Consider the following 20250-nt stretch of genomic DNA (forward strand, 5'->3'; position numbering starts at 1 on the left):
CACACAGGGACAATTTGCATATTGGTCATTTGTATGTCTTCTTGGGAGAAGTGTTTGTTCAGTTCTTCTGCCCATTTTTTAATTGCTTTTTTTTTTTTTTTTTTTTTGCTTGGTGTTGAGTTGTATGAATTCCTTATAAATTTTGGATATTAAGTCCTTATTAGAGAGGTAGTTTGCGAATATTTTCTCCCATTCCATAGGTTGTGTTTTCAATTTGTTTATAATTTCTTTTACCTTTCAGAAGCTTTTTTAGTTTACTGTAGTGCTACTTGTTTACTTTTGTTTCTTATCCTTTGGTGTCATATCCTAACATTCATTGCCAAATGCTACAAGTTTCCATTTATAAGATAAATAAGTCTGGGGATCTAATGTATAGCATGGTGACAATAGTTAACAATACTGTATTATATATTTTTAACTTTCTAAGAGAATAGGTCTTAGAAACTCTCACCACACTCACACACACACACACACACACACACACACACACACAAATGGTACTATGTGAAGTAATGGAAGTGTTATCTAACCTTGTTGTGGTAATCATCATATATATATTTTAATCAATCATCATCATGATCAATGTTATGGAGCTTTGCCCCTATGTTTTCTTCTAGTAGTCTTATAGTTTTAAGTCTTACATTTAAGCCGCTAAACCATGAGTTCATTTTTTATGAGTGTTATAAGATGGTAGTTCAGTTTCATTTTTTTAAACATGTGAACATCTAGTTTTCCTAACATCATTTATTAGGGAAATCATATTTTTCCCATCAAATATTCTTGGCTGACTTTTCAAATATTAGTAGATTGCATACCCATGGGTTTATATCTGGGCTCTCAATTCTGTATCATTGGTTTCTATGTCTGTTTTCATGCTAACACTACAGTATTTTGCTTACTATAGCTTTGTAATATAGTTTGGAATCAGGAAGTGAAATCATTTCATTGTTCTTTCTAAGATTTTTTTTGGCTATTTGAGGTCTTTTGTGGTTTCCTGAGAATTTTAGGATTATTTTTCCCATTTATGTAAAAAAGAAAAGCCATTGCAAACCTGATAGGGATTGTATTGAATCCATAGATGACTTTGTGTTGTACGGACATTTTAATAATACTAATTCTTCTCAATGAACATGGAATTTATATAAATTTATTTGTTTCTGCTTCAGTTACTTTCAACAAAGTCTTATACTTTTCAGTGTACAGAACTTTCAACCTCTTGGTTAAATTCATTCCTAAGTATTTTATTGTTTTTGATATAGCCATAAATGGGATTATTTTATTTATTTACCTTTTAGATTAGGGGTGTCGAACTCAATCAGAGAAGGGACCAAAATCTAAAATCCAGCCTAAATCGTGGGCCGAATGGTTTACTGAACAGTCATAAACTGACAATGTCATAAACTGACAGCGGAGTGCAGTGATGACAGCGCGGTGCGGGCCACATTGCAAGGCCTGGCGGGCTGGATTTGGCCCGCGGGCCTTGTGTTTGACACATGTGTTTTAGATAGTCCATTGTTAATGTATAGAAACACAACTGATTTTTGTATGATGACTTTTTTATCCTGCAACTTTACTGAATTTGTTTATTAGCTCTGAAAGTTGTTTGGTGGAGTATTTAGATTTTTTTTTTTTTAATTTAAGATCAATTCTACTTTTTTCTAATTTGTCTGCCTTTTATTTTATTTTTTATTGATTTTATTAGGGTTTACATTGGTTCAAAAAACTATACAGGTTTCATGTGTACAATTCAGCAAAGCATCATCTGCACACCTATCTTGTACCCATTACCCAATGCACAGTTTCTTTCCATCCTCATTTTGCCCACCTCCACCTTCTTTGATTCATTCTCCCCCCACCCCATCCCCTCTAACTGCTGACAGTCTGTTCCATGTATCCATGTCTCTATTTCCATTTTGTTTGTTAATTGATTTGTTCATTAGATTCCACATATACGTGAGATCATATGATATTTGTCATTCTCTCACTGGCTTATATCACTTAACATAATAATCTTCAGGTCCATCCATCCATGCTGTTACAAAAGGTAAAATTTCCTTTTTTTTTTCTTTTACTGCCAAGTAGCATACCATTATGTGAATGTACACAGCTTTTTTATCCACTCATCTACTGATGGGCCTTGGGCTCTTTCTAGATCTTGGCTATTCTATATAATAAAAGGCTAATATGCAAATTGACTGAATGGTGGAATGACCAGTTGCTATGAAATGCATTTACCACCAGGGGGCAGACATTCAACGCAGTAGCTGCCCCTTGGTGGTCAGTGCGCTCCCACAGTGGAAGCACCACTCAGCCAGAAGCCTAATGCAACAGCAGTAGCAGGAGCCTCCCACCTCAGTAGCAGCACTAAGGATGTCCCTGACTGACGGCCCCTAAGCTGTCAGTTGGACATTCCCCAAGGGCTCCCAGACTGAGAGAGGGCACAGGTCGGGCTGAGGGAACCCCCTGAGTGCATGAATTTTGTGTACCAGGCCTCTAGTTGTAAATAATGCTGCTATGAACATAGGGGTGCATACATACTTTCGAATTAGTGTTTCAGGTTTATTTGGATATATTCCCAGAAGTGGGATTGCTGGGTCAAAAGGTTTTTTTGTTTGTTTGTTCGTTTTTTTATCTTCACCCGAAGATAGTTTTCCATTGATTTTTAGAGTGAGTGGAAGAGAGAGGGAAAGAAAGAGAGAAACATCAATGTGAGAGATGCACATCAATTGGTTGCCTCCTGGGGCATGGGCCTGGGCTTGGGCCTGGGAGAAGCCTGCAACCGAGGTTCATGCCCCTGACCAGAACCAAACCTGGGACTCTTCGGTCCACAGGCCAACGCTCTATCCACTGGGTCAAACTGGCTAGGCCAAAATGTATTTTGATTTTTAATTTTTTGAGGAAACTCCATGCTGTTTTCCACAGTGGCTACACCAATCTGCATTCCCACCAGCAGTGTACTAGGGTTCCCTTTTCTCCACATCCTCTCCAGCACTTGTTGCTTATTGATTTATTGATGGTAGCCATTCTGGCAAGTATGGTATCTCATTATAGTTTTAATTTACATCTCCGTGATGATTAGTGATGTTGAGCATTTTTTCATATGTCTGTTGACCATCTGTATGTCCTCTTTGGAGAAGTATCTATTGAAGTTTTTTTTTTTTTTTTTTTTTATCAATTCCTTAATTGGGTTGTTTGTCTTGATGTTGAGTTGTATAAATTCTTTATATATTTTGGAAATTAACCTCATATCAGATATATCATTGGCAAATACGTTCTCCCATACCATGAGTTCCCTTTGCATTTTGAGGATGGTTTCTTTTGCTGTGCAGAAGCTTTTTCATTTGATGTAATCCCCATTTGTTTATTTTTATCCAGAGGCCCGGTGCATAAATTCATGCATGGGTGGGGTCCCTCAGGGTGGCCTGCAGAAATCAGGCCCCAGCAGCACCCCCAGCCTCATAGCCCCACAGTCCTGCCTGGCACTCTGGCTTGGCCTGCCACCACCTCCTCACCTGCTCCACTATCCCTCCTATAGGGTGATCATTGCTGGGGGACACCCCCTCCGCCCCCTGCTCCCTCCCCACCACCACTCCCGCTCACCTGCTTCACCTCCACCATCCTGCTGTGGTCCCACTCTTGTCAGGGCCTATTGGGCAGCGCCAGCGCCATGTTGCTGATGCCTGCCATGTTCCGCATTGTCCCCTGGTGGTCAGAGCACATCATAGCGGTCAGTTGAACTTCCAATGAAACCTCAGGTCGAACAACTGCCCAACAGGAGAATTTGCATATTAGGCTTTTATTTTATAGGATAAGCACCTATAATGTGATTTTATTCACAAGAAAAACATTCTTATATATAAGTACCCAAAATAGTATGCTCCAGGATGTGTGGTTCAACCATGGGCTCCACATCTGAATTTGTATGATGAAATCTTTCAATGCTGTGATTTGGCAATAGGGGCAAAAGTCAAGATTTAATGTGTCTGGGAATGTGAGAAACTTGGTCAAAAGATTTTTTTTTAAGGCTCTGCCTGTGTTAGGCCATGTAAGGAACCTAAAGATATTTGGATGCCTCTCTGAGGAATGAGTATCATTAAACATAGAGATTAGTGGCCAGTTATTACAGCTTCTTCAGCAGGAGTGGATCTGCCAGATGTTCTGTGCAGATAGATGATTAAAATCAAATGGCTCTAAGTAAAATTGATTGGGCCTGGATAAAGCTACTAGAGTCCTTTTTCCCCTCATACTAAAAATAACCTCCATAAAGAAAAAATATGATCCTTAGTTATCATTAAAGCTAGAGTTCAGAAATATTTAGATGGGGAGTAGTGGCTGACCTTCAGCCTCTCCTCTGTAGCCTCTCCTCCCACTCATAATGCAGTCTTCCCCGTCTATCCAATTGAAACCAGGTGATGACTTGAGATGGACTCTGAACACTGGGAGGCAGTAGAGATTAAGCCCTCCTATACCCTGACATGTACTTGGTTATAGGAGTGAGATACTAACTCTGAGTGGTTGCATGGATTAAATAAGACCAATATTAGGCTATTATTATTGTTGTTGTTGTTGTTATTGTTATTATCATTACTATTCATTCTCTCCAATTGTGTTCTTCCGAGTCATCTTTGTCTTAGCCACCATTTTCATCATGGGCCTTCAGCCCCTACCCAAGCCAAAATGGGGAATCTCAATATTATAGTGAGGAACAAAAAAGGTAATGCCTATAAAGTGCTTAGCAGCCGAAACCGGTCTAGCTCAGTGGATAGAGCGTTGGCCTGTGGACTGAAGGGTCCAGGGTTCGATTCCGGTCAAGAGACATACCTTGGTTGCGGGCACATCCCCAGTGGGGAGTGTGCAGGAGGCAGCTGATCGATGTTTCTAACTATCTCTCTCCCTTCCTCTCTGTAAAAAAGAATCAATAAAATATATTTAATTTTAAAAAAGTGCTTAGCAGAGGAATAGGTACTCCGTAGCCATTATTATTAGCTGCTTCTACAAAAAAGGAATTTTTAAAATATTAATAATAGAAAACATTCCTTGTTGTGAAGATCCATTCCCATGGATCCACCAACTATTGGTTTTTAACACCTGTAGAGCAATAACAGGCTAGCAGTATCTATATTCCCATTATCCTAAAGAGTTAAATCCAGACCTTTAGTCCTTCAAGTGTGGCCCCCAGAATAGCAGCATCAGCATCACTTGGGAACTTGCTAGAAATTAAAATTTTTGGACCTCACCTGCGACCTACTAAATCAGAAACCTCGAGGGTGGGGACCAGCAGTCTGTGTTTTGACAAGATCTCCAGGTGACTTGAATGCACATTAAAGTGTGAGAATCATGATGTACTGGAGTTTTAAGTGGTGCCACAAAATTTTTTTGTTACTCCTCACCTGAGGGTATTTTTTCCCATTGATTTCTAGAGAGAGTGGAAGGAGGGAGGAAAAGAGGAGAGAAAGAGAGAGAGAAACATCGATGTGAGAAAGACACAGTAGATTGGTTGCCTCAGAACTTGCCCTGGACTGGGAATCAGATGTGTGACCCTTAGGTCCTGAGACAGATGCTCTAACCACTGAGTAAAACCAGCCAGAGCAGTGTCACAAAATCTTGAATCTATGAGGTACTTTTTCATAAATACTATGCATTTCTGAAACTCTAAAATGGGAACGATAATACTGGTTGAAATCATCAAAACTAGTTTTAAAGCAAACCCTAAATGCAAATGGCCTTCTGGGTGGTCACCATGGAATAGTGCCTCCTGCTTCATTCCTCTTGGGGTCATTAGCTGAGACTTCCTGTTCTCATTCTAACAAAATGTAGCCAAGGACAGATGTGAACATGCAAAAAGGACTGTCATTTGGCAAAACTTGTGCAGGTTTAAAATAGTTCCTTACCCAGGTCTCTAGAACCTATTTCTGAGGATCTGAAATCAATAAAAATATATTTAAAAAAACACCTTTTGATAGTTTAGATAAAAAATTATGTGTGTGGTTTGTATTACTAGTATTACTTATACAGGGGTTTATGTATATGTAGGTTTAGAGTTGTTTGTATGGAAAATAATACAGTATTAATAAATAATAACACAAGAGTAAACTGTTTTACATACAACTATAAACCTACATTTGCCCACCTCTTTACATATCATTTATTTAAGTTGATGTGATTCAGGCAAGTAAGGATTATAATACATTTCTGATTTATAAACAATTCATCCTGCCGAGACCGGTTTGGCTCAATGGATAGAGCGTCGGCTTGGGGACTGAAGGGTCCCGGGTTCGATTCCTGTCAAGGGCACGTACCTTGGTTGCGGGCATATCCCCAGTAGGGGGTGTGCAGGAGGCAGCTGATCGATGACTCTCTCTCATCGATGTTTCTAACTCTCTATCTCTCTCCCTTCCTCTCTGTACAAAATCAATAAAATATACTAAAAAAATAAAATAAAAAATAAAATTATAAACAATTCATCCTATTTGTTTTTTATAATTATAGAAGTAATACAAATTTTTTATAGAAAACAGAAAGGTATAATAAAGGAAATAAAATTCCTATAATCCTTCAAAGACCTACAACTTTAATCCCATGTCCAACTCCCAATATTTTTCCAATTATAAAAATAATTCATGCTCATTATAGAAACATTTCCAATAAAATAAAAGTTTCATATAATCCTACTGCTATCATTTTTTAAATACTAAAATGTGTTTCTGTAGTAAAAATGTTTATGTCGCCCCAGTTGGTTTGGTTCAGTGGATAGAGTGTTGGCCTGTGGATGGAAGAGTCCCTGGTTCCATTCCAGTCAAGGGCACATACCTGGGTTGAGGGCCTGATCATCAGTAGGGGGTGTTCAGGAAACAGCCGATCACTGTAGAAGTGTGTTCAGAAAAGGTGTAAGCTTCATCTAGGTTCCCTGGGAAACTTCCATAATCAGCAATTCTGCCAGGACCACTAAAGGAGGAGGCAGACTTGCTATGTATTTATTGATTTGGGAGTTCAACCTTTCTCTAAACCACGTGTCAAACACAAGGCCCGCGGGCCAAATCCAGCCCGCCAGGCCTTGCAATGAGGCCCGCACCGCGCTGTCATCACTGCACTCCGCTGTCAGTTTATGACATTGTCAGTTTATGACTGTTCAGTAAACCATTCGGCCCGCGATTTAGGCTGGATTTTAGATTTTGGCCCCTTCTCTGATTGAGTTCGACACCCCTACCAAGGTGAGTAGTAAAGGAACTCTCGAATTGGGAGGAGAATTGGATTCAATAATTGACTGCTAAAGTTCAATTATTTGCATTTCACCTTTATGATTTAGAGTTTTAGACCATAGCTGAGTACCGCCTGTACCATGATTTACTTAATATGCTTCCTTAAATAAACATACCTTATCTTACTAAAAATATTTTATCAAAAATAACACAACCAATAATAGAAAACTAGTTTTACTCTCCGTAAATAGGATGCATATTATTAGAAACTATCTCTGTACTACCTAAGGTAATTCTTATATTACTAAAAATATCATCAAAAATAGCACTAGCATAAATAGAAATCTAGTTTTACTTTCCATAAATAAATGTGTACTCTTAAAAACTATCTATGTACCACCTAAGATAGCTCTTCATATAGCTATTGGAATGCATACCACATGTTGAAAAGCAGTGGATAAAAATAATCTCTTCAGGTCCCTCCTACATCAACATTCTGTGCTTGGGTGAATAACTTGCATCCAATGTGTGCCTCCAATATTTTTTTTTAAATATATTTTCATTTATTTCAGAGAGGAAGGGAGAGGGAGAGAGAGAAACATCAATGATAATAATCATTGATCGGTTGCTTCCTGCACGCCCCACACTGGAGATGGAGCCAGCAACCCAGGCACGTGCCCTGCCTAGAATCAAACCATGACCTCCTGAGCCACGCCAGCTGGACCCTCCAATATTTATTTTGAGCATATTTGTGTATATTCTTTCTACCTGTCATTCACATAGTCCTGATAATTTCTTCTGTGTGTTCACACTATGTAAGCAGCTGTGGTATCTCCATGACATACTAATTAGACTCTCTTCCCAGATCAAATCATTTATCTCACCCTAGGAAGTGAATTATACTGCTAATGTGCCTGCCTTACTCTTTTAAATTCATTGCTAGCCTGGCTTGAGAAGGTGATGCGGTGACATTGTAACTTCATGGAAGGCTGCTACAGTATTTGTGACATTAACTTGATAGGAAATGATTACCATAATATAGGGCCATTTGGGCAAAGGGCAGAGGAAGTAAGAATAAAGGTGTAGTGCTTCAATAGGTGCGTTAGTGGGAAGGTTTAACGAAAGCACCAACGATATACTTCCCTCCTTTCTTCTCTCTGTTTCACTCTCTGAGAGAAGTGGTAAGACTACAATGGACAGAAGGGGGAAGGCTAATCTCCATTGGTTTGGAGGATAGTGTCAGGAAAGTGAGAAATGCTTGTCATAAAACAAGGATGAGAAGAGTGAGCCTACCTGTTGAGGACTTGCAGGACCCTCATGTCTCTGAATTAGCTCAGTGATAAATAAGTTTCTGTTCTATTTATACAGGTCCTTAGACGCAGGGGGTGGGGAGCATCTAGCCCTTGGGCCCAAGAAATCATTTGGTCTGGCCCTGCCAAGGCATTGCTAATTAAATGTTTGACCAAATATAGCAGACTAATTTTTAAGTGGATAATTTTGTATGGCCCTCGAATGATGTTATAAATATCCAAATGGCCCTTGGCAGGAAAAAGGTCCCCCACCCCTGCTAGACAATCGAGCATATTTATTTGTTTAATATGAAAACAAGAATGCAAGTCTTTTTCTTGTACACTCAATAGGATTCTTCCCTGATTCAGGAATATACATTTTGGGGACCAGACAAAGGATGTTATTCCTTCCTGCAGATGAGTTTGAGGCTCCCAGTTTTTCTGGTTTGGCTTGGTTGATGATTATAAATCTCCTCTCCTCCAGTTTATGGGTGTTGTAGCATCTCTCCTCTCCTCCAGTTGATGGGTTTTGTAGCATCCAGGGTCTAACCTGGTGTGAAAAATCCACATATACCTAATCACCTAGCCCCAACATACACATGCACTCACACACACACTCCTAGCCAAGCCCTTGGCTGATAAAGTTAGCAGTCTGAGGCACAGCTGAACTTGTGGGAATTAGCAGGCCTGCCAGAGCTTGCCTGGGATAGTTTTCTGCGAGGAGAATGTCAAACCCTGCTCAACCTGCTCCTGGTCCAGTGGCCATTCCTAAGCTGAATTTAGTCATGCCTCTGAATGTCTCAAGCAAACAGTCTAGTTCTAATTTCTATAAGTTGGTTTATTTATATATACAAGATGGGAGGTATGGCAAACATGGAAATATGGTCCCAACATCTATGGCTAGAAAGAGACTCAGTCTAAAGCTAGTAGATTTAAGAGCTGTCATTGCTAAGAATGACAGTTATCCTTTATGGAAGAGTTTTCTTTATGCTAAGCACTGTATTTTGTAGGCTATGCTATATAAAAGAGAGGAATATGCTAATTATCCATTACACTGTAATGTCACGACCAATCTACAGGTGGGGAGAGCTACAGGAGGGCGGGGCAGCCAGCTACCAGCAGCAGGAGAGCTACAAGAGGGCAGGCCAGTGGGCAGGGAGCTACAGGAAAGCACAGCAGTGAGCTACCAGCAGCGGAGAGAGCAGCGGAGAGCTACGCACGAGCAGTGGTGGGCAAGTCGCCAGCTGAGGCAAGCGGCAGCGAGGTACTCGAGCACAGATTCATGCGCAGGGCTACTAGTCCTATATAATAAAAGCCTAATATGCTAAGTGTCTGACCATTCGGTCGACCACTCGCTATGATGCACTACTGACCACTAGGGAAGACTCTCCAATCGGTAAGTTAGCTTGCTGCTGGTGTCTGGCCAATCGAGACTGGGCGAGACAGGCCGGACATGTCCTAGCGCCCTCCTGTGACCCCTGCCTGGCCCTGATTATGCACTGGTGGGGTCCTTCGGCCTGGCTTGTGGGGATCAGGCAGAAACTGGTTCTCTGACATCCCCGAAGGGGTCCCAGATTGCAAGAGGGCACAGGCCAGGCCGAGGAACCCCCCACTGGTGTAGGAATCTGTGCACCAGGCCTTTAGTTTTTTCATAAGGGGCAGATCCAGAGTTTTGAGGGCCTAAAACTTATACAGTTTGGAGGATCCTCTTTAAGAAAAAAACACTGTTTCATCCCTCCCGGGGTCTTAGAAAGGGCCCATCAATGATTCTCTCTCATCATTGATGCTTCTATCTCTCTCCCTTCCTCTCTGAAATCAATTTTATATATATATATATATATATATATATATATATATATATATATATATATATATATATATTAGTTTGTTGTTGTTGTTCTATATATATATATAAAAGGTGACTAAACTGAATTTAGGAAAAGTGAAGTTACTTGCCCAAGATTGTGCAGTTTGTAGGCGAAGTCATTGTTTTTCTCCCACAGTCTCCTTCCAGGCTTTCTCCTCTCAGCTAAGTAGATTTCTCTCTCCAAAACAAACTTACCCTTTGCAGACAGTAACCTTAGTGCTGATCCCTGGGATGTGTGAGGAACTTAACACTGGTTCAACATTAGCAGAGGGCCAAAAGGTCTCCTCCTAGAAGGAGGAATATGCCCTCTGGGAAACTGCAGAGCTAGAAGAAAGTGGGTGAGGAGGGAAATTTTTTTCCCATTAGAACTGAGCTATGCACTGGTTTCAGCTACACTTTGGTTGCACTGTGAACAGTGACCTAGGAATGTAGGGTTTTTGTTTATATACTGCTTGGCTTCCCTCCTCTCTCAGACCAGCTCTACCCTGCTGTACCCTAACTCCCCTTTTTCTCCCCACTCTTCCTCACTCTACCATATTCTTCCTCACCTTCTTCACCTCAGCTCCCCAACAAGCCTTTTTGTTGTTGTTGTTCTGGGAGCAGGGAGGGTGGTTTTCTTAATGAGGCTTTTCCTTCCTCTCTCCAGCCCTCAGACTGGGCTCCACCCTGGTAGTTTGTCAGCTGGCTTTTGTGAAAAGGAGAAGCAGGAGGAGGGAGAGGAGGAAGAGGGAATGGGAAGAACTAGCATCTTGTGGACCCTGACACATGTGGTGTCTGCATATTTATTTTTTAACTTTATTTTTATTGTAGACACTAATACAGATGTCCCCCATTTTCCCCTTCTTTACCTCTTCCACTCAGCCCAAGCCCCCCTCCCTTCCCTCTGGCCATCACTGCCCTGCTGTCTGAATCTATGGGTTATGCATATATGTTCTTTGGCTAATCCCTTCACCTTATGTCATCCAGTGCCACCGCCCCCTCGACAGCTGTCAGTGTGTTCCATGTATCCTCTGTCTGCATATTTCTTAGCTGTCCACTAGGTTCCATGATAAATTTAACTCAAACTTCTCATCTGACTCTGGGTATATAGAGGAAGTGACAGACCTACTAGTTCAACCAGAAGCCTCCCTAAGGCTTGGGGTGAGATGGAAGCAGTTGAAGATATTGTAGGCTGCTATTTCCCTTCCCTTCCCTTTTTTTTTTTTTTTTTTTTTTTGGTTAATCCTTACTCAAAGATATGTTTTACATTGATTTGGAGAGAGAGTGGAAGGGAGGGGGAGAGACAGGGAGAGAGGGAGAGGGAGAGGGAGAGGGAGGGGGAGAGGGAGAGGGAGAGGGAGAGGGAGAGGGAGAGGGAGAGGAGAGAGAGAGAGAGAGAGAGAGAGAGAGAGAGAGAGAGAGAGAGAGAGAAACATCAATGGATGTGAGAGACACACATCCATTGGTTGCCTCCTACACACACCCCAACCAGGGCCAGGGATGGAGCCTGCAACCGAGGCATGCACCCTTGACCAGAATTGAACCTGGGACTCTTCAGTCTGAGGAGGCCAGGCTCTTTCCACTGACCCAAACCGCCTTGGGCTATTGAATTTATTTCTTAAGCCAGCTAATACAAAGGAGCATCTGTGGTGCTCCCTAGTGTTGACTGAAAATAATATAGACTAGGTGTTTCATCACTGAAAAGGATTTATCCCTGAAAAAAGGATTTATCCTTGACTCAACCCAGTGCATGCAGACATGGCAAATAATGTGCATTTTCTAGCCTGCATGCCAAGATGGAGAGGTATTTATATAAGGGAAAGCAGAAGTTAAGGGAAGGGGAAGTTAGAACCATAGAGCTTTATTATAAACACTAGAGACCCAGTGCACGAATTCATGCACCAGTGGTGTCCCTTGGTGTGGCCTGTGGGGATTTGCCGAAACCAGCAGTCCAATGCTACCTGCCACTCCTGCCTGCTACTCCTGCTCATCCTGGGCCCCACTGTGCTTGCTATGGGATCATGCCTACTCAGTCCCCATCGGGAGAACCTAACACTGCAACAACAGTCACTTGCCAGCTGTGAGCCCTGTGTCTGGCAACTGCCAGTCAGCTGAGCAGTGCTTCTGCTGTGGGAGCACACTGACCACCAGGGGACAGCTCCTGCACTGAGCACCTGCCCCCTGCTGGTCAGTGGGTGCCATAGCACCGGTCATTTGTCGCTTAGGCTTTTATATCCTATGTGATAAAAGCCTAATATGCTAAGTGTCCAGTTGTCCATTCATCCATTCAACCAATCAAAGCGTAATATGCTAATGATATGCTAAGGCTGCTCAACCACTGGCTAGGATGTGCACTTACCACCAGGGGGCAGATGCTCTAACTGGTAGATTAGCTTGCTGCTGGGGTTCGGCCAATGGGGACTGAGCAACAGGGCCAGATATGCCCTGGAGCCCTCTCTCGGTCACTCTCCAGCTGGCCAACCTTTCATGTCTCTCTCCTGCCCCCATCGTGCACCTGTGGGAGTCACTCAGTCTGGCCTGCATCCTCTCACAATTTGGGATCCCTCAGGGGACATCGGAGAGCCGGTTTCAGCCCCATTCCCGCAGGCCAGGCTGAGGGACCCCACTGGTACACAAATTCGCACCGGACCTCTAATATTGGAATAATTATACATGATGTCAGGTGGGTACAAGATATATTGGGGTATCTGTAAGTAATATAATTGTCTAACTACTATTCTGTACACCTGAAACTAATATAATATTGTATGTCAACTGTAATTTAAAAAAATGTCCCTAGCCAGTTTGGCTTAGTGGATAGAGCATCAGCCTCAGATTGAAGGGTCCTGGGTTTCAGTCAAGGGCACATGGCGAGGGATGTGGGCTCAGTCCCCAGAAGGAGGTGTGCAGGAGGCAGCCATCAACAATTCTTATCATTGATGTTTCTATCTCTCTCTCCCTCCCTTCCTCTCTGAAATCAATAAAATATATTTATAAAAATTAAAAACAAAAACAGTTCAATGTCTTTTCACACACTGGAATCTAAGAGAAAACTTTCCAGTATTGCTGAAAATAGTGTTGGTTGGAGTGATGAGAATCCTATGTTTAGTAGAACTCCCCACATTTTAGAGTAAAACTTTCTGGCATAAAGTGATTATTTTCAAAGAATATGTAGAGAGTTGTACACCTGGCTATGTGGTTCTGTGTCAATGCATCTTATGTAATAAGCTGGGCAGATGGTAGAAAAATATGAATTAGTGATATAGGAAGTTCTTTATAGAACCTCTACCACAGGGAAATTCTTTCAACATATGCATATTAATCTCTGTCCCTTAGTCTCCTTATCTGTAAAATATGGTTAGTAACAATCCCTTTCCATAAAGTTGTCAGAAGAATTCAGTGTATACACACACACACACACACACACACACACACACACACATGCACATGGCTTGGAATAGAGCTTGCCACATAGTTAATGCTCAGTAACTATTACTATTGTTAATAATATTATCTGGCATGCAGGTTATAGAAATTATAATGTCTGGCCCAAACCGGTTTGGCTCAGTGGATAGAGCATCGGCCTGCGGACTGAAAGGTCCCAGGTTTGATTCTGGGCAAGGGCGTTTACCTTGGTTGTAGGCACATCCCCGGTAGGGTGTGCAAGAGGCAGCTGATCGATGATTCTCTCTCATTGATGTTTCTAACTCTATCCCTCTCTCTTCCTCTGTAAAAAAATCAATAAAATATATTTTTAAAAAAAGAAAAAAAATAACATCTGGTGCCTAATCTCAGGGACTGTATAGTCTAATGGGGGGAGCAATTATATGTACAAATAGGTCCTCTGAGGTAGAGAAGAGCACAGAAGAATCAATGGTCAGTTTTGCCTGAAGGAATTAAATAAGGAGGGGGGTGATCTTGAGTTAATCCTTTCAAGAAGGATTAACAGAGAATTTAAGCCATTTCAAACACAGAAGCAAGGTGAGCCAAAGAATAAACATGGAAACAGGCATTCTCAGGGATTTGTAATACAGATTAAGCTCAAGAAAGTACCAAGATTTTTGCTGCTTCAAAGGTAGTCTGAGTCCAGAGTACAATAGGTTAGAGCAGTGATTTTCAACTGGTGTGCTGCAAAATATTTTTTAAAAAGCATCACCTGACAGGGGCACCTGACAGTAGGCTTCTTTTCCTTTAGACTGTCAAATTAAAATAATGACAACCAACACAACAATAACTGTAGGTGTGAATACTCTGTCTTGAACCATAATTATAGGCTATTTATAATAGAGTTGCACCTTATTGGTCACCTTGCATAATATGGTTGTGTTTGATTGGTTAACTCTTGGTACTAGAAATCCTTATTATACAAGTATAAGCACTTGATTTTTAATTTTTTTGCAATGTATTTTTATTGATTTCAGAGAGTATGGGAAAGGGGGAGAGAGAGAGAGAGAGAGAGAGAGAGAGAGAGAGAGAGAGAGAGAGAGAGACAAACATCAATGATGAGAGAGAATCGTTGATCAGCTGCCTCCTACACGCCCCTTACTGGGATTGAGCAGACAACCTGGTCATATGCCCTGATCGGGAATTGAACTGTGACCTCTTGGCTCATAGGACAGTGCTCAACCACTGAGCAATGCCAGCTGGGTGATACCTGATTTTTTTAAAAGTCACTTCAGAGCAAAAAGGGTAGGTAATTTGTCAGATTGGCAAAAAAAATATGTTTTGGTGTGCTGCGGGATTTTAGTATTTAGTTTATGTGTGCCATGAGATGAAAAAGGTTGAAAATGTCCCAGGGTTCTGCTTTGGATGTTGGCATACATGATTCCAACCAGGTAGTTGGGGAACTATAAGAGGAGAACCTCAACTTTAGGGGCAGAGTAAGAAGATGAGATGATTAGAAGACATTCAGGCAGAAAGATCAAGCACATGGGCATATATGTGTTTGGAAGTACTGGTGTTGTAGGCGGGGAAGGGTGCCAGATGTCAGATCGGACTTGGGTTCAGCAAACTCGGTACTTGAGTTCTGACTAGGAAAGAATTCAGAGACGAGACTCAAACTAAAGGAGAACATTTATTTGGAACATCACCAAGAGAGAAGAAGTAATTTGTAGAAGAATTGGGCTGAAGAAATAAGTTATAGAGGCAAAGGAAGGGCCTTTGGAGTTTGAGATTGAGAAAGCTAATAGAAATGTGCCTGGGGGGATGGGGAGAGGGAAGGGGAAGGTGTGGCAGCTCCTGGGAGGGAGAGCTTACTGGGTCCTTTGTCCTAAGGGTTTTAAGGGTGAGATATTAGGGGAGGTCCTGAGGGAAGATCTCAATAGAATATTCAGCAGCTTTCTAGGCGTGACTTTTCAGGTTCCACTGATTGAATATGAATTTTGGTCGGTGCCAGGGGAGAGGATCATTTTCCAATGCAACTGGTCCTGAGGTAAGCCCTGGGGTTACTGGCCTGGTTTTGCTTCTTTTCTGGTCCTGGGGCCGTAATACAACAGAGGCCTAGATGTTATCTCTAGGGAGGAAAGGTCAGGGGGTCCAAACCGGTGGACCAGGACCCGTGATAAGCTGGTGGGGGAAAGGCCACCGTGAGGGGTGAGGCCCCACCCTACAATTGCTGGGCCCCTAGGGCTTTCTGTTCTGGTGATCTTCTGTACCTGGCCCATCATCCATCCTCTGCTCATGTCTGTCTTATTGCTGACCACACTGAGCTTTGAACTTCTTTTATCCTTTAAAAGGGGGCTTGAAGAGTATACTAATACCTGCTTTCCAGAGTCGTTGTCGGGAATAAGAAATGATAAATGCACCTGGCCCAGTGACTTGTCCATATTAGGTGCTGAAGGCACAGGAGCTATTATTTCTTCTGTCTCTCTGCTTCCTCCATCCCTCTGCTCTGTTTGTCTTGCTGCTTTTCCCTCCTCTGTAAAAGAATTGTGGTAGGGACGCCACACTGATAAGGGCCTGTGGTTGCTTGAGACTTCCTGACCTCCTATTGAAATGACCTAGAGAGCGACTTTCAGGCAAGGGCAAAGAAATCCTGGAAATGTGGCTGTTTTATGGATTACGTTCTACAGGAATCTTAGCAATGCCTGGCTGAGAGAGAGTCTCCGGCAGTTGAGAACCCTATTCTTAGAGGTCTGGTGTCTGGAAGACTACAAGAGCCTTTCTGGCCCCAGGGTTCTTCAAACTCCTCCTTCTCCCCCACCCGTTCTTTCACCCTCACCTTCTTTCCTACAAAATGCCCCCAGCTCCATTCTCCTCAGCTCTTAGTCTCCACCTTGAGAAGACACTGTGACCTCGCTGTCCCTGCCAGTGTCTTCCTGTTACCATGGAGAGCTAGGAGGGTGGATGGGAATCCAGTTGCCAGCCTTGCTTTTTCCTTTTCCCCATTCCTCTCCTGGTAGAGAGCCCCTAACCCCAATCCCCAATCCCTTTCACCCTCCCCTCGTGAGTGAGTTTAAATCCGAATGGACTGGTAACCAGGCAGAGCCCTTGCAAGACTCTCTATGGGATGGGAAAAAGGGAATTGAAATTGACTCGAGTTGTATACCTGCTGGGGCTGGAGCCTGAGAGAAACTGCTGGGTGGGGCAAGACCAGGAACTCTCCGCCCAGTGCCCCGCCCCACCCCACCCCCTCCTTTCTCCCTCCCTGGTCTCAGCCACACCCTTCTCCATCTCCTCCCACTTTTGACTCTCCTCTGGCGGCCCGTCTGTCCCTTTTAAGGAACTCCACCCTCACAGCGGTCACACCTCTCTTCTGGGTGTAACCAGCGAGAGACAGAGTCACCCCACCCACTCAAGCTGCCCTGCTAGCACTTCAGGATCTCTCCAGCGGGGCCGCCGGGTGCTTCCAAGAAATATCTCCCTGGGAGTTGGGGCCCTTTTTTCGCTGAAGCCCCTGCCCTGGGCTTGGGGATGCCTCTATATGTTTCCACCGATTGTATGCATCTGCGCCTCCTTTCTTTCTCTTTAGGAAGGCGCTGGGGTGTGGGGCGGCTAAGGCTGCGGTAAAGATTCCTGTCCCCGAACGGGTCCGCCTGCTCGTCCGCCTGCCTCAACTTTGTCTCCAAGTATTGCTTTGGGATCTGGGTTGGTTTTCTTAGGTCCAACCTCGGGGCCCTCTTCTCCAGGGTCTGTGGAGTGCAGGGGATGGGTGGAGAGTGGGCTTGGCCGGAACTGAATTGGTGGAGGTGAAAGGGGAACCGAGGATCCTCGGCTTTGGCCACTTCGACCCAGCGAACCCACTTTATTTTTAGCCCAGGGAGCGAGCTGCATTGGCAGCGGGGGGAAGGTTCTTTTTAGGAAGTCTGCTTTGCTGGCCCCCCGGTTTGGGATTGGATGCTGGAGAGCTTTGTTTCCCTTGTTGCGAGGGTGGCCCAGCTGAGTCTGGACTGACTCCCTTTGCCCTGGCCCTCCTCCCCACTTTCCAGCCAGGAGGAAGAGGGGAGGCTGGGGGGCCCAGCGAGACCAGGCGAGAGCGAGTCGCTGGCAGACAGGGGCGGGTGTGAAGGAAACAGCTGTCTTGCGATCAGCTGAGAAGTATGAGCCTCGGGGAGGACGGTGGTATGAGGTCCGGAAACATCAGGAGTCCCCAGCTAGTGACATGGGCGGTAAGTGACTCTGGGATTAGAACCCACGCACTCCCATCTCCTCTGTGGAGATTCAGCCCCACCCCCACTTCTGTTCTTTAGGTTTGGGGTGGGGGGAGAGGGAGGGCATAGGTGGGTTGGGGAAAAGACTATGTGGAACCGAATGAAACTCAAGAGAAAATGATTTTGCTAAAGGGCTGAGCAAAGAAGGGATAGGAAGGTTGGGGAGCCTCGTGGGAGAATTGAAGGGGAGGGGGCAAGAATGGATGGCTTTGTCTAACTTCAGCGGCCGGGCTCGGCACTCTCATTTCTCCTTAAGCAGCGAGGTTTGTCTTTGACTTAACCCAACCCAGCCAAAGTTGCAGCCAGAGTCCAGAGGACAGGGTTCAGAAGGACAGCACTCTCACGTAACCGCCCTCCCCCCCCCCCTCCCCGAGCGGTCACAGGTACCCAGAGATGCTTCTAAAAGGAAGAAGAAGGGGGAAGTGAGGAAAGGTTTGAGCTTAGGCTGTTGGGGACTTGGAGCTGGCGTGAAGTCCCGGAGGCAGCCTAGGGGAGGAGCTGCTTTGGGTGTGCCTCCTCTTTAAAGGGAGGCTGAGCTGTATTTGAGGTGGAAACCTACGCCCTGCCCCACCTAGTTCTTTAAATCTTGGCCCAGGTGGCTGGTTCGTCTGTAGGTGTGAGATTGAACCAAATTGCTGTAGCAAATCCACTTGCAGTGATTAACTTGGAAGAACTCTCTGTGTGTGTGTGTGTGTGTGTGTGTGTGTGTGTGTGTGTAAAACTCAGTGAATTTGGAGGGAATTAAATCACAAAAGAAATACAATATATTCTTTGGATACATCAGTCCAAACAGATGGCCCAAGGGACAATCCTTTATTTCCTTTGGTATTATTTAGCACCTGTCTGATGTCACTCAGGCTGATCATAACGAGGCAAAGAGAAGAACCTTGAAGTTTGGGTTGGAAACTAGGATGGTTTGGGGCAGCAGACATAACTGCTTTCAAACTCCCTTTTTGATTTTCATATAATGCTGCTTCCTTGCTGCATTACCCTGGACGTTGCTTTTCTCCTTTAGAAAATGTGGATTAATAATCTTATCTCCACAGAAGTTTGGATAGACGAAACGCCATAATGCATGTAACAGACGCTGCTTAGTTTCACTTCCTTTTCTTACTCCGTTTGAGACTCTTCTCTCTGGAACCCTGCTGCGAGAATTCGTGCGTTCCTATCTGTAAAACACCTTGCAGATGGGTGAAAGGAGACCTCCCAAAATGGAATCTGCTTGCCCACAGGCTGAAGTTAGAGCACGGGCTTTATTTACTTTGGGTTTAACATTGCTCTCGCTGGACTTTAGCACCTCCCAGAGAAAGGGCCACTAGTCTGCCTTTTCCCTCATTCTTTGGGCAACTTACACAGGATGATACAACCAACAGGACATTTGGACAACAGAAACCAGTGACTCACAGATGACCTCATCCCGTTCTTCAGATTTTGTTGTTGTTGTTGTTGTTGTTGGGGGGAGGGGTTTTATATCTTTGGTGACACAGAGAACCGACTGGGAACAGTGTCTTCAGGTTAGCTTGAAGGGCATAGGAAGAATGGAAATATAAACTTAGCAAAAGGGACACATGTATCTGAAAACCAAGCCAGATCATGACTCTATTTTCAGAGCTCAGGAGATCTGTAGGTCCCTCTGGCTTAGACTTCCAGGATACATGGGAAAGAAATTTGGGAGAAACCATGAACTAGCTTGCTACCACCCTCTACCTCCCACCCTGTCATTCTAGTAAATGTATTTTTGAAATGAAGCCCTTATTGGTATAGCTAACTGAATTCCAATAATCAAGCCACCAAGCTTAGTCATCTTCCATCCCTCTAGGTTGCATGTGCCTAGCAGTGAGGGAGAACACCATTTATTCTTTCTCATTCTGGCAGGGTGGTATAGTAAACCTCGGTTTTTGATACCTCGATTTAACAGACTTCAAATTTAATGGGCAAATTTTCTGGTCTGCATGTCATATGGGGAAATTAACACCTGGCTAATTTTAAAGTACCTTTAACCAAGACTTGCTTATAATTAAATTATCAGGTTATATTTTTTTTGTCGTGAATTCACTGTAATTTTTAAAAAATATATTTTATTGATTTTTTACAGAGAGGAGGAGAAAGGGATAGAGAGCTAGAAACGTCGATGAGAGAGAAACATCGATCCGCTGCCTCTTGCACACCCCCTACCGGGGATGTGCCTGCAACCAATGTACATGCCCTTGACTGGAATCGAACCTGAGACCTTTCAGTCCACAGACCGATGCTTTACCTCTGAGCCA

General features: G+C 43.6%; 1 protein-coding gene across 3 annotated transcripts in view; it reads left to right on the forward strand.

Annotated features, from left to right (window-relative positions):
- Window positions 1-20250, forward strand: part of KLF8 (KLF transcription factor 8) — a gene marked incomplete at its 3' end in the record, with an annotated part of 76776 nt that overhangs the window by 20855 nt on the left and 35671 nt on the right. For 2 of the 3 annotated variants that reach the window (XM_084871129.1, XM_084871131.1), the window contains exon 1: window positions 17162-17941. The exons of the other annotated variant lie outside the window; for it this stretch is intronic. In XM_084871129.1, coding sequence (XP_084727255.1) covers window positions 17935-17941 — 7 coding nt within the window. In that variant the 5' untranslated portion in view covers window positions 17162-17934. Of the gene's footprint in view, window positions 1-17161; window positions 17942-20250 lie in introns of those variants that run through there. 3 annotated transcript variants of the gene reach the window in all.

This window comes from Pipistrellus hanaki (assembly GCF_964339955.1).
Source record: "Pipistrellus hanaki genome assembly, chromosome: X".
Taxonomy (NCBI): domain Eukaryota; kingdom Metazoa; phylum Chordata; class Mammalia; order Chiroptera; family Vespertilionidae; genus Pipistrellus; species Pipistrellus hanaki.